Below are 14,449 nucleotides of genomic sequence, written 5' to 3' on the forward strand. Positions count from 1 at the left end.
GCTTGCACACATAATATTTATTCTCGTGATTGTAGGAGCTTTATAACTATTATATTTCTGATTACCCGAATCTGAGAGGTAGAACGAACCCAAATAGGTGCCTTTGTGGGGCCTTAGGTGTAGGCCTTAAGGCTTCCCATCAGAATTCATTCTTATACTCAGACTCTCTAGATCGTAGAACGGAATGAATCCAAATGGGTGCCTTTGTGGGGCCTTAGTTGTAGGCCTTGAGGCTTCCCATCAGAATTCGTTCCATGGTCTAACGTTCTACAATAATCATGATATAATAGAAACAAAACTAAAGGTTAGGTCGATTACTTACGCCCCAAGTAACTTCGGACTTCTCGTTTATCAAGGACTGTCGTGGATGGGTTAAGTCCACATAAGGCTCTTTTTTATGCCTTGAGGCCAAGGACTTTTAACTGATCAGATTTACATGCTCGAGGGCTTAGAACTTGGATTTGGTTTGAACACTGAAGATATATTCAAATCGGATCCAAGTACTGAGAAAGCCTTTTAATAATCATTTTGCTAGAAACAACTTGAATATAACTGGAAGTATACAACATATTTCTAGGCTAATGAATGAAAAGACACAAAACAAAGAAGGTCGGGCAACATTTAACCTTATCGGGTAAGGCTGCTCGTCCTTCTGGTTCCTATCTTTGTGGTTTAAGGGTCTGTATCTTTGTGGTTTAAGGGTCTGAAAGCTTTAGAGAGAGAGAAAGAGAAAGTTTTACAAGAAATGAATCGATACTACAGCAAGGTTGAACAGGGTAGCAGAGCTATAACAGAGGTTTAAGAGAAGGTTTATCCCGAGAGGGATGAAGGCTTGGGCTGACTACAGCTTCGTTTTGAAGGCAAATCTGGCTTTGAGCAGAGTTTGTGCTTGCATTTGTTTGTTTGATTGAGTGTCCTCATTCCTGGTTTTTCCTTCTCCTTATATAGGCAACTCGGCTTGGCATTCTGTAGCAGCAGCTTTGCCCGAATGCGGTTTGAGGGTGATGACTCATCAGTTATTTTACATGTAATGCCACCATAAAGTACTTTATGGGTTGTGTAGCTGTTCAGTCTACACCACTTGGCCTTTGGGTAGGTAAGCAAGTGGTCTTTATGAGTTGTACCAAGTCAGGAAAGGCCTTGTCTGTTTTTCTGAATTTCGGCTGGGCTTCGGCTTCAGGCCCTTTTTTGGGCCAACCCCTTTCTTGAGCCCAAAGTTCAAGTTTTGATCCAAACAGTGCCCCCTTCAATTGATATTTAGCCTGGAATTCCAGGCGCCAATATTAATTGAAAAAGCTCTGTATTAAAACCCACAAATTCCTTGCGTTTGAACTCTCTAATCCCCTGTGTTCCTAGCAAGAAATTCCTCCGTAATTTTTAGAAATCTCCTAATCATCCCAGCCATTTTCTTCCTTTAAATTTTTCAGACTTTTCTTACTTTGTTGCTTGATAAGGTTTTTACCTTCATCAATTTCTTTGGTATCCCCTTTCTTGAACAACTGCATCAAATGGCTTCAGGATCTGGCCAAACCCAACCCTTCTATAAATCTGGCGAAGGAATCACCACTCTACGTCGTCTACTCAACGGGCTACATCGCCCTTGGGCAGGTTTGCATTCCGAGCTATTCTTTGAGGCGCATGGGGCACAATTATTGGGTCCCGCCTGGATTTCTCGGGTCCCTTCAGTGGTCGAAAGCAATATGCCCAGGGATAATTGGTTTTCCCCAAATCCCTATTCAACTAGGTTGGGCATCTCTTCATCCAAATGGTCATCATACCGACGAGGCTTTCCTCTGATGAACGACCCTGCTTGGGCTCAGTGGATTGACGAATTAGAGCCTATCTTTAAGAAGAAATGGATGGATAATGGTATCTATGAATTACTCATGCTCTCGAAGATTTCCATAATTCCTAAGCCTGAATTGCTTACTTCTGCCCTCCTCTTCTGGAATTCGGGCACGAATACCTTTGACTTCCGTATGGGCCCCATGTCTCCAACCATTCTTGATATGGCCCAGGTCTTTGGATTAAGGCCCTCGGGCAGGATAGTGGATGTCACCCAAGACTGGGCTCTTCCTTTAACTGCTGAAGGCTTGAGTTCCTCCTCATCTGTCCTCTCCCTGGAATATAACTCTGCAACCTTCAAGAGTTATGGAACCTCTTTCAAGGGATTTATCCCTTTTGTAAAGGAGAGCTTTGGGGCAGAGTCTTCTCATGCTGATAGAGATTAAGAACAAATGTACTTTCTTCTGTACTGGCTAAACAAGCACATTTTCCCCAACAAGTCAAAAGGAGTGAGGGTCGAATGGATCCCCTTAGTAGAAGCTCTCTATAATTTTGATGATATAGCTACAGGTCCGTTTCTCCTTTCCCATCTTTATCATCTCCTCTTCGAAATGACTCAAGACGAGCCATTTGAGACCAACCTGAATGGGCCAATCTGGATGATACAAACCTGGCTCTAATGGTACTTTCCGGCTGCAAATTTGGAGTTTTTGGAGGGTGTGGCCCTTGCCCGAATCTTGGCTGAAGCTGTCCCTGTAGACCATTCCACCTTTGCCTGCTTCTATTTCTTTAGAGTTTGTAGGACTCGATCAGATTTAGAATGGGGTGCATCGGTCTTGAGGAGATATCCTTGGTTCTCTGACCAAGTCTTCCAAGATGCCCCTGGTGAGGATGCTACCCCCTTTTGTAGGGAAAAATTTATTAGCTGCATTCAACCGAGAGACTTGGCCTGGGGAGTTCGAGGTAATAGATATGATCGAGGCTTGGAAGTGTACCATCCTAACTTCTGCAGCAGGCAGTTAGGATTTAGGCAAGCCATACCTGTCCCATTCTTCGACTCTGTCCATTGTGGCACCTCATTCCGGTTACCAACTCCACCTGAAGTGACATTCCGAGCCGTCCGACGCAGTCTTGATGTAATGAATCAAGCAGCCCGAAATTCCATCATTCTCAATTTTGAATGTATTTCGCTTTTTTCTTCTTGGTGGGAGGACAAATGGACTAGGAAGTATGGAGGAGATTTGAAAGAGACTCACGATCGCATCTTCAACCAGCTTTCTCTTAAATCATATCCTGGCTCGGGCGAGCTTGAAAATTGGAAGGAGATGATCCAAGAGAAAAACCGGTCACTTCTGATAGGTACTTCTTTTTCAATCTGATTTTGTTTTTTCTCTGATGTCCATCTTCCCTTACTTTTGCTTGATTCTGTAGCTCTAGTGGATATTGACTCGGAAGCCATTGAATTAGAGAATGACTCCGCTGATGCTGCAGTTCTTTATGGTGCTGCCGCAGAGGCTGATAGACGAGAAGCCAGGGAGGGGACGGACGTTTCAGGATCCATTGGGGATTCAGGAGCTGAAGAAACGCTCAAGGCAATCACTAAAGCCCACAAGCGAAAGAAAGCGGCCATGACTAAAACTTCAAATCCTGATCCTGCACTGCTTCGGACAACCCCACAACCAACTCTCACCAGAAAGAGTAAGAGGGCAAAGATTACTATTCCTCCTAAATCAACAGTCCCATCTGCTCCAGTTCCTGAGACAGGCAGAAAGAAGCAACAATCTTCAAGTGAGTTTCTATTTTAAACTGCTACCTTTCTCCTTTATCTAATTGTCTTTTCTATCGATCAACAGGACCTCAAGCATCTAAAAGGCCAATCCTTGCTTCCAAGGAGGGACCACTAAGAGCTGCTATGCTTAAAAAGGCAAAAGATTTGCAGAACACCACCCTTAGAGAACTTGAGGTATGATTTACATGTTATATGTTTGTACACTCCTTACTTTCATATAACTCCAAATCTGATTACTCTGACTCAGGCTGCAAGAAAGGAAATGCTCTCTTCGCCCGAGGCTTCTCCATAATTTACCCGAGAGACAAGTCTTTCCCCCTCTCAGACCAATCCTGCTGAGGTACTTTTTCTCCCTTTCTACTTCTTGGATAACACTCCAGTTTACAGACCTAATGGCTAAGTTTTTTCACCTCCTCTATTTGTTTTTCTAGGCTGGCGCATTTGCCCCCTTGCCTAGTCATGGCCCTCCTCTGAGATCTATGACTTCTTCTACTGCTCTAGATGCAACCCCCTCCTCTCAATTTGATCCGTCTACAGGAGTTATGTTGCACTTTGTGGATGAGGACAATATCTTAGTGAGCTATTTATTTTCTTATTGAAATTCTGCACATTACTACCCAACTAGCTATCATTCACGTTTTCTGCAGCCGTCCCCGGTATATGAGCCACCTCCCTCACTAGTGGTCTCGGATAAGGAACCCATAGTTCATGAGATCCCTGTAGCTTCAGATGCAGCAATTTCGCAAGTATTTGCTTGCCCGACAGTTGATGAACCTCCTTCTCCTCCTCAAGATCGGACTCAGGTACGGGAATATTTTCTTCTTGCTTCTCTCTTGTAATCTTTTTACTGACAATTACTGCTTTCTTTGGATATCTCTAGGACGCTGGTACAGGCTCAGGCGCAGCTCTTTCCTCTCCTGCTGGTGGTGAAGAATCTTCCCCCCAACAAAGAGTTAGTACATTCTCTGGTGAAACTCCGGGGCTGAGTCAGGTAGATTTCTTCTCTCTAGAGCCTCTTTTTGCTTCAACCTATATTCAGATTATCGTGACCTAGTCCTTTGGTTTTTGCAGCAAACTCCAAAAGAAGCTTCCCCTCCTCCATTGGCCTGTAAATCAAAGCGCCCCCATCCTCATTCATCTTCTGGAGGTACTGATACTTCCCCATCTGGAGTTGAGCAGGCTAGACAGTCAGAGATTGCCCCCTCAATAGCATTGTCTCATCGGAGGAAATTGTCACGCCGGACCCTCCTCCTTTCCCATCTTCTGACCCTGCTAAGTTGCCCAAACTCTTTGAAGCGCTCAGGCGACTTGAGACGCGGTTGAAATCTTCAAGGCAGCCTTCGGCAACCTCCATTTCTTCAGAGCAACAGTAAATCTTTCAGGAATGGGCAAAGAAAGAATTCACCGCGTCATTCAGTCTCAAGGCTCTTTGTGACCTTGAGAAAGTCATAACTGAATCTTTCAAAACCGGTCATTTATCCAAGTCTCAGCACGATTTTTTTCTCTCTTTCTTCGAGAACTTGAGGGCTCTCAGGGAACAATACCAGAGAGCGGACAGACAAGCTAACCGGGCAAAATGCTTTATGGAGAAAGAATCAAGCTCCTCTACTCAAGTTACCCGGTTGATGGAAGAAAGTTTGCAGACCAAAGAAAGGGTTAAAGTGGTTACTTCTGAAATCCAGAAGTTGGAAGAGCAACTGATTGCCCTTAAAGCAGAACAAGCAACTCTTCTTGACAACCTTGAACACCAAATCGAAGGAGTAGAGAAATCAACTTCAGAGTTAGAGCAAGCCAGGTCCCAACTTGTAAACAGCGATACTGTCTTGGCCGAACCTAGTAGGATTTTTGCCATCATGCGAACATATCATTCTCGAATAATCACCCTATGTGAAGATGTAAATTTTTTAGAATAGAATGATTTGTAACTCCTTTTGTATCGGAATGAACATGTAATTTGCTTCCTGCTCTGCTTTTAATGTTGTTTTGAATTGCCTTCGGGCAACTCTCTGTCCTTTTGCTTACTTTCCTCTTTCTTCTACTCTCCTTGTTAGCACCAATCTTGGGACCTGATCTTGATCCCCTGGTCCCCTTTATGGCATTTTTATTCATGCAGGGGTGTTGGGACAACCTGGGATCTCCCTTTCTCTGCAGTACCAAATGATGATCCTGGTTTCCCTAGAGTGAGGTTGATCATATTGACAGGCACCTCAGGGAAAGGGTTAGTATCCACCATCATACTGGCTTGAGGCGAGTCCAGTAACAGCTTTCCTTTCACTATAAGATCTTGTACCCAATCCCTAAACTGGACACAATTAACTATGGAGTGGTTGAAGGTATAATGCAGCTTGCAATACTTTTTCCCCCTGAGTTCTTCGGGTTTGGGCATCTTTTTGGCACTGTCGGGCAAAATTACTCTTGCCCGCACTAGTTCTTCGTAGATCTCAGGTGCCTTGGTTAAATCGAACGAATAACTCTGGTACTTTGGGGGTTTCATGGGGACGAAACCACCATCGTTCATCACGATCTTCTGATCTTTGACAGGTTGGACTAACCCTTTGATCGTCAGTGGTTTGAAAGGTGTGGTCATTTCAGCGGCACACACATCTATGTTTTCTTCATCATGGCCACATTCATGCTCTGGCCTGGTTTCTCCCACTTCCACATGGTGAATAGTGGCCTTGTTTTTTTAGAAGGGAGGAACCTTGGAAGTATGCTTCACTTGCTGTTCTTTTTGCAACAGCCTCTCATACTTCGTAGCAGCAATCACCAATTCTTGCAGTTCATTAAACTGCGCGTCATAAAACCTTTTTCTCAAAGGTAATTTTAAAGCCCTTTGAGCAATGGATATGAGCTGCGCTTGGTTGACGGGGAATTGGCATCTCATCCTTGTTCTCCTGAATCTCATCATGAAGTCCTCAGTGGATTCATGATCATATTGTTTTACTTCCACCAGATCATTGATGGTCAATTCTGGCTCCATTATGTAAAATTGTTCGTGAAAAGCCATCTCCATTTGCCCCCAGCTGGCAATAGAATTAGGGGGTAATAGAGAGTACCACTGAGATGCTAACCCTGCTAGTGAATTCCCAAACAACCTCAATTTGTAATTCGGGTTGTCTTCATATGCCACACAATGGTTGGAAAATTTGAATATGTGGTCTCTGGAGGACACACTGCTGTCTTCACCCGTGAAGGTTGGGAATGCGGGCATCTTGAAGTTGAGAGGAAATGGATTTAGTTCGTCAATATATTCAGGATATGGCTTTTGGTAAGTGACCCTGAACACTGGGCGAGCCCGCGGCTGGGCGTTTTGAGTCACTGTCCTTCTTAACTCAGCCAATTCCTCCCTCAGCTGCTGAGTGGCTAAATTATCATTATGACCGAGGATAGCAGATTCAATCTTCGGGCTCCGGTCGTTGCATGCACTTGCTTCTCTCCTTGTTTCGGGCTTCCTCCAGTTAGATCATCCACCTTTATTGACCAACGGGGGTGGCCTATAAGGTGGAGGTTTATCTGAAGTGGTAGTGCCCTCCTTCCTGCTGGTTTCTCCCATCATTGCTGGCATCCCGTACCTCGTTCTTTCTTGTTCGCTCGGCTTCCAATTATTAAATGATAATAATGGGAAGTTGGGAAACTCCTTCTCCAGAACTGGCTTTATTACCGGTTGACTCCCTTCAGGAATTACCTTCTTCTTTCCCTTATCTATTTCTTCTTCTAATAGTGGGAATAAAGGGATGATTGGTTCGTTTCGTGTGATAATCTGGCTCATCCCACTTCCTTGAACCCTTTTTGGAGTAGAGAACTCTAAATCAAGCATTCTCTGTAGATTCCCTGTTAGTGTACAGAGTCTGCTCACTTCTCCCTTAGTCTCCAAGGAGATTCTTTCCATGCTTTTTAATACTTGGATCATAGTAGCTTGTAGCTCTTCACTAGTTCCCTTTCCTTGTGATCTCTCCGATGCAGTCGGGCTATCTGAGACCACCTGTCCAGATGGGGAAGAAGGATTTTCTGCTTGTTCTGCCATTTGGAGAAGACCTTCCTTCGGATTCTTTTTGCCGAGTCTATGGTTTTTCTTTTTGGTCATGCAAGATCAAGAAGTTCAAGATCAGATCCCACTGGGCGTGCCAAAACTATGTTCGTGGTGGAATTTTCCCGTGGGGGATGTTTCCTGTCCGACGATCACACAGCTCCCCGAGAGGTTTGGCGTCGGTTGAGGGCTGCTGTCGGGCTTCTGTTTCACTGTCGGGCAAGTCTCGTCGGGCAAGACTAGTCGGGCAAGTCTCGTCAGGCAAGTCTCGTCGGGCTGGGCTGAAAGAGAAGGACAGAGTTAACTTTGAGAGGTGCCTTTGTGGGGCCTTAGGTGTAGGCCTTGAGGCTCACAATCAAGGTTAACTTTTAGGTGCTCAGGCGTGCCACTGCCATCTTCAGTATGGCAGATGTAAAATGGATGTCGAGTTTTAGTTGTATATATGTATAGTATATATCCAAGAAACCGTGTTAGTTATAACAGGGTGCCTTTGTGGGGCCTTAGGTGTAGGCCTTGAGGCTTCCCATAAATAACTAAACCAGTGCTTGCACACATAATATTTATTCTCGTGATTGTAGGAGCTTTATAACTATTATATTTCTGATTACCCGAATCTGAGAGGTAGAACGAACCCAAATAGGTGCCTTTGTGGGGCCTTAGGTGTAGGCCTTAAGGCTTCCCATCAGAATTCATTCTTATACTCAGACTCTCTAGATCGTAGAACGGAATGAATCCAAATAGGTGCCTTTGTGGGGCCTTAGGTGTAGGCCTTGAGGCTTCCCATCAGAATTCGTTCCATGTTCTAACGTTCTACGATAATCATGATATAATAGAAACAAAACTAAAGGTTAGGTCGATTACTTGCGCCCCAAGTAACTTCGGACTTCTCGTTTATCAAGGACTGTCGTGGATGGGTTAAGTCCACATAAGGCTCTTTTTTATGCCTTGAGGCCAAGGACTTTTAACTAATCAGATTTACATGCCCGAGGGCTTAGAACTTGGATTTGGTTTAAACACTGAAGATATATTCAAATCGGATCCAAGTACTGAGAAAGCCTTTTAATAATCATTTTGCTAGAAACAACTTGAATATAACTGGAAGTATACAACATATTTCTAGGCTAATGAATGAAAAGACACAAAACAAAGAAGGTCGGGCAGCATTTAACCTTATCGGGTAAGGCTGCTCGTCCTTCTGGTTCCTATCTTTGTGGTTTAAGGGTCTGAAAGCTTTAGAGAGAGAGAGAGAGAAAGAGAGAGTTTTACAAGAAATGAATCGATACTACAGCAAGGTTGAACAGGGTAGCAGAGCTATAACAGAGGTTTAAGAGAAGGTTTATCCCGAGAGGGATGAAGGCTTGGGCTGACTACAGCTTCGTTTTGAAGGCAAATCTGGCTTTGAGCAGAGTTTGTGCTTACATTTGTTTGTTTGATTAAGTGTCCTCATTCCTGGTTTTTCCTTCTCCTTATATAGGCAACTCGGCTTGGCCTTTTGTAGCAGCAGCTTTGCCCGAATGCGGTTTGAGGGTGATGACTCATCAGTTATTTTACATGTAATGCCACCATAAAGTACTTTATGGGCTGTGTAGCTGTTCAGTCTACACCACTTGGCCTTTGGGTAGGTAAGCAAGTGGTCCTTATGAGTTGTACCAAGTCAGGAAAGGCCTTGTCTGCTTTTCTGAATTTCGGCTGGGCCTCGGCTTCAGGCCCTTTTTTGGGCCAACCCCTTTCTTGAGCCCAAAGTTCAAGTTTTAATCCAAACAGTATATGGCTCTCATATGCTCACCGAAGCAACATTTTCCAACGTCCATCAAACAAAAGCCGGCCACCATCTCTTCCCCCTTACAAATTACACTTCTGCAAACTTCTGTTATTGTGCTCTTTGATTGTTATGTCAGGTTTTTGCATTACCGAATAACAATGTCACAAATAAAAACAAATTTTTGTGTCACCTTTTTTAGCTTGTTACGTATAAATGCTGTTAAAATTTTACCACATTATAATTTCCTCTTTCAAACATTGACTCCACTCTTTTTTTAACTATTATTAAGGAGAGAGAAGACTCGAAACTATTACATTAATTTAAGAGAGGTGGAGTTTCAAACCCGAAATGCATGTAAGGTTGGAAGCTTCTCGGGTTCGTAACATCGAATCCACTCTGCATGCCACTCTTACTACGAAAAGGGGAACCACTTTAATTTTGTTTTATTATCATTCTTGGCTGTTCATGATTTCACCTTAACTACATAACATTTAATTGATAATTACTCAAATCATAAAAATATTAGTCCAGTGTTAGAACATTTATCTTGGTATTCTAATGAAAGAAAAAAATAATTGACCTCATACTGCTATCATATTTATGATATGGATAAGTGTGTATAATAACTGTATATAAAAATCAGACAGCTTGAATTTAATATCTATAACCCTACTGATACACTAATGTTAGTTTACTTCGTTAATATCACACTTATGAGCGTTATTTATCACAAACATAAGTTCAATATATTGCTATCAAATTCAAATTTTTTGACCAACTGCAATGCAAGAGTGTGACTCCTATATATGTAAATATATTGGTACGACGCTCATCCTACTAGCCCAGTGATAAGATTGTTAATAAATGGATATACTGTTATAAACGAATGAATTGGTAAAATTATTAAATAATGAGCTGGTCACGCAGAAAAATTACTCCAAATCAAAGTGAGAGGGACGTGAGATTTTTTTCTTACAAAAAAAAATTAAAAAAATATGCCACTTGTTCATAAATTTTTATTACATCTGCATTTTTTTTAAAGGAAAACTAATGAAAAAGACTTGAAAACTTTGAGTTTTAATGATAAGGACAAAATAAAGGGTAAAGTAAATAGTACCAGGATTGACTTTTTAGTGTAAAAATGTGGTTTTTCGTTAAAGTGAACAGTACCGAGTGCTTTTCGTTAAAGTTCCATTTTTTTTATGGTCAATTACATATGCATTCTTATATTCAAAAATAGCAACTTTCAACCGTACAAGTAGACTAAGGGTTGATTTGGTATTGATGTACTTTGAAAAAAATTTACTTCTGTTATGCTGTGAGAATAAATAGTTGTGAAATAAAGCAGTAGAATGTTTAGTAAACTTTTTTGTAAAAGTGTTTTTGAAAAAAAAAATAGTATTATAGTATTTGATAAACTTTTATGTATGTGAAAAAAACTGTTTTTTCAAAACTGGACTTTGCAGTTTTATGTTTTTGGCTTTTTTTTTTTTACTCAAAACATTGAAAAAAAAAAAAACTAAATGTTTACCAAACATAAAAGCTTTTTTTGATAAGACATTTTTTTTTTTTAGAATGACCTCAATACAAAAGGGTAACCACCAAACTGAAAAGTGGTCTTCTCACAGCAGAAACTGTATGGAAAAGTAATTCTTCCACCGACACAGGTCACAGGCTCTCAAACAATGGCGGATTACCCAACCCAGACAACCACAAAACCCACCAAGCACCACCACTCCCCCACAATCCCAAGACCAGAGGCCTTCTCCAAGCCCTCTCTTTCTTCCCCAATCTTCTTCCCCTCCAGAAGAACCGCCGCCTTTGCCTATGGCTTCTCGTTCGTCTGCATGGCTTGCACTTTCTTCCTGGTTCTCAACCCATCTGGCTACTCTTTCCCTTTCGGCTTCAAGAACATCTTCAAAACCCCTTTTGAACTTTCCCGGGAAACCCCATTTTCCTGGAAAGCTGAATATTTCCCGCGTTTGGATGAGAGTGGAGGTTTGCAGTCTGATATGGCTAGTGCCCAACTGCCGAACCCAATTCTTTTCTTGCCCCAAGAATCCAATCAGACTTCGTCCCAGAACACTACGATTCAAGTAACTGGGAAAATGGGATTTTCCGGGAAACTGGAGGGTTCAAGAAAAAATGAATCTTTTGCTAAAGATTCTGATGGGGTTTTGGGGCAAGCAGTGGCATTGACCTCGAAAGAGAGTGATGATGCTAGTGAGGCATTGTCTGAATCCGAGAAGCAGAGCAATCAAACTCAGCCCGGTTATGAATTTTCGACGGATGATTGTGACCTGTTTGATGGAATGTGGGTGAGAGATGATTCGTATCCACTTTATGCGCCGGGTTCTTGTCCTCTTATTGATGAATCCTTCAATTGTTTTCTTAATAAGAGGCCTGATAATCGCTACGAAAAGTATAGATGGCAACCCAAACATTGCAATATTCCAAGGTGCAGGGCTGTTTTTACTTCTGATTTAAAAGCATGTTTTGTTTGTACACTGCATTGCATTTGGTTTTGCTTCTAAATTAAGGTAATTTTGCATGACTAGTTCGACTTCTAAAGTTAGCAATTTTAGGAATTTGTGCTTGTTATGGTTGTTTTTCATAAGTGCAAATTTACTTGTTTGCAAATTAATCTTGTGAAACTCCGCCTGTGTAAATTTATCTTACATTGTCGGTCCCAAGCTTGGATAAAGAAGGAGGGGGAGGACGTTAGGTAGTCGACAGCTGACATTCCTCGGTTACGTCGAATCCTTATGAAAATGAATCTAGAACGAAGTTCTAGGATTCATATAGCCGACTCCACTTAGTGGGAAAAGGCTTTGTTGTTGTTGTTTGCAAATTAGTCTTGTGAGGATCAATATAACAATTACTTGTTATGACAGTTTAAAATTCACACTGAATTTCTTTTTTTAAAAACAACGGAGTTTCGTTGTGTGTACTAATGTGTCTGAGTGTGTATGTTTATGTTTTATGCCTAAGCATTCGATGTATCGTTTTTGTTGAATAAAGCTTGTAGGTTCAGATTTGGTGATGCTGGTTTCTGGTTAACTTTTTGTGCAGGTTGGATGGTAAGAACATGTTGGGACTATTGAGAGGAAAGCGACTAGTTTTTGTTGGGGATTCTCTTAATAGGAATATGTGGGAGTCTTTGCTTTGTCTTCTTCGAAATTCAGTGGATGATAAGAGTGGAGTTGTTGAAGCCTTGGGTAGGAGCGAATTTCGTTCAGAGGGATCTTACTCTTTCGTATTCAAGGTATGTTCGCTGTCCATTGTCTCTGAATTGGAATTCATAGCCTGATAAATTCTTCCTTCTCTCCATTGGATTTGTTTTGTTGTTGAATTTCATTTTGACCAGAGTGAATTAGATAGTTCACAACACTAGACCAGATATAATTTGCTAATGACTTGAGATTTCCAATTCAAACAAGTAGAAATATTTACGTGTTGTTTTTTTTTTTTTTTTTCTGGAGTGGATGAATAGGAGTACAATTGCTCAGTGGAATTCTTTCGATCGCCATTTCTAGTTCAAGAATGGGAGATGGCAGATGCAAATGGATCAATAAAGGAAACACTTCGCCTTGATTTGATTGAGATATCCTCCGATAAGTACAAAACTGCAGATGTTCTCATCTTCAACACAGGTCACTGGTGGACTCATGAGAAAACTTCCAGAGGGTAAAACTCATTCTCCCTCTCACTCTATGTCATTAATTAATTTTCGGAACTCGGAAATACTAAACGAATATAAGAATCTTGCAGGAAGGGTTACTATCAAGAGGGTAGCTACATCTACGATGTATTGAACGTTAAAGAGGCATTTCGGAAAGCTTTAACAACATGGGCAAGATGGGTGGATACCAACATAAATCCTGAGAAAACTATTGTTTTCTTCCGGGGCTTTTCACCTAATCACTTTAGGTACATAGACCACATCCAGTACTTTTTAACTTTTAAAACCTCACAGTTCGTTCACAAATATACAGCATCTTCATAAACCTTTTACCCTTTGCAGAGGTGGAAGGTGGAATTCGGGAGGGCAATGCCATGATCTAATAGAGCCACTTGCAAAGGAGACAAATAGAGGAAAATATGCATCAAAATTGAGAATACTTGACTCGGTAATCACTGGAATGAAGACGCCAATATTCTATCTAAACATTACGAGAATGACTGATTTCAGGAGGGATGCTCATCCATCGATTTACAGAAAGCAGAATTTTACAGAGGAGGAGCAGAAATCGCCTTTGAGACACCAGGATTGCAGTCACTGGTGCCTCCCTGGTGTTCCTGATACATGGAATGAGCTTCTATATGCTCAGCTCGTTCGACATAACCAGAAGCAACAACAACAGCAGCGTCAAGACCCACAGCGACAGAAACCCTAGATAAATGATTAGACAGATGCCTTGTATAGATGGGATCATGTCAAAATAGTTTTGGAGAAAATGTTTTCTGTTGCATCTTTCTATAGGATTGTAGGAGGAAACAAAATGATGTGATATTCTTTGTAAAATTGAGTCTCGGTAATATAAGCTGATAATATCTTTTTGTGCAAATGGAAGTAAGATGATAATTGTGAGTTCTGTCATATGAGTTAGAAGATGAGATCGTTGCTCTCGTAGCCATGGTCGTCACAACCATCATACGAAGCAAAAGCTTAACTAGGTTTACGATTACACAACCTTAATTATTTCAAATAATGCTCAATACCAGAGTAGCAGAAGATACATATGTACGGTGTTAAATAAACAAACTGTTCCACATGAAGCAAGTGAATGAGATCAGTCGGTAGACTCAGCACAGCCTTAGGAGAAAGGCTTAACTACCACCAAATAGGCGATCGTGATGGTATTTCAAACTAATTTCGCACTACATGTGAGCGATCGATATTTATTTAGAAAATAGTCACAATGGCGTACACGTTGTAGCTGTAAGTCCTTCTCCACCCCCGTGCAAAGAACACGTGAAATATGCATATATGAATCTCTGCGGTGTGAAGGAAACAAAATGCTCCAATGAAGCAAGTGAGATCACTCAGCACGGCCCAGGAAGAAAGACTTGCCAACACCGAATG

General features: G+C 41.6%; 1 protein-coding gene and 1 pseudogene across 1 annotated transcript; both read left to right on the forward strand.

Annotated features, from left to right (window-relative positions):
* The first annotated feature begins 4,053 nt into the window (after nt 1-4,053).
* Nucleotides 4,054-4,784, forward strand: LOC126616206 (proline-rich receptor-like protein kinase PERK8; annotated as a pseudogene).
* Nucleotides 4,785-10,968: 6,184 nt separating this feature from the next.
* Nucleotides 10,969-13,931, forward strand: LOC126616198 (protein trichome birefringence-like 1). Its single transcript, XM_050284205.1, has 5 exons — nt 10,969-11,821; nt 12,436-12,628; nt 12,857-13,050; nt 13,135-13,293; nt 13,388-13,931. The coding sequence occupies exons 1-5, from the start codon at nt 11,049-11,051 to the stop codon at nt 13,758-13,760; spliced, it is 1,692 nt and encodes a 563-aa protein (XP_050140162.1). The 5' UTR covers nt 10,969-11,048; the 3' UTR covers nt 13,761-13,931.
* The last annotated feature ends 518 nt before the right edge of the window (nt 13,932-14,449 follow it).

The sequence above is a fragment of the Malus sylvestris genome, chromosome 3 (assembly GCF_916048215.2).
Source record: "Malus sylvestris chromosome 3, drMalSylv7.2, whole genome shotgun sequence".
Lineage (NCBI taxonomy): Eukaryota > Viridiplantae > Streptophyta > Magnoliopsida > Rosales > Rosaceae > Malus > Malus sylvestris.

Coding starts and splice junctions, on each gene's coding strand:
- LOC126616198 (XM_050284205.1), top strand. CDS start 11,049: ATGGCGGATTACCCAACCCAGACAACCACAAAACCCACCAAGCACCAC. Junction 12,629..12,856: donor CTTACTCTTTCGTATTCAAG/GTATGTTCGCTG, acceptor GTGGATGAATAG/GAGTACAATTGCTCAGTGGA. Junction 13,051..13,134: donor CATGAGAAAACTTCCAGAGG/GTAAAACTCATT, acceptor AGAATCTTGCAG/GAAGGGTTACTATCAAGAGG.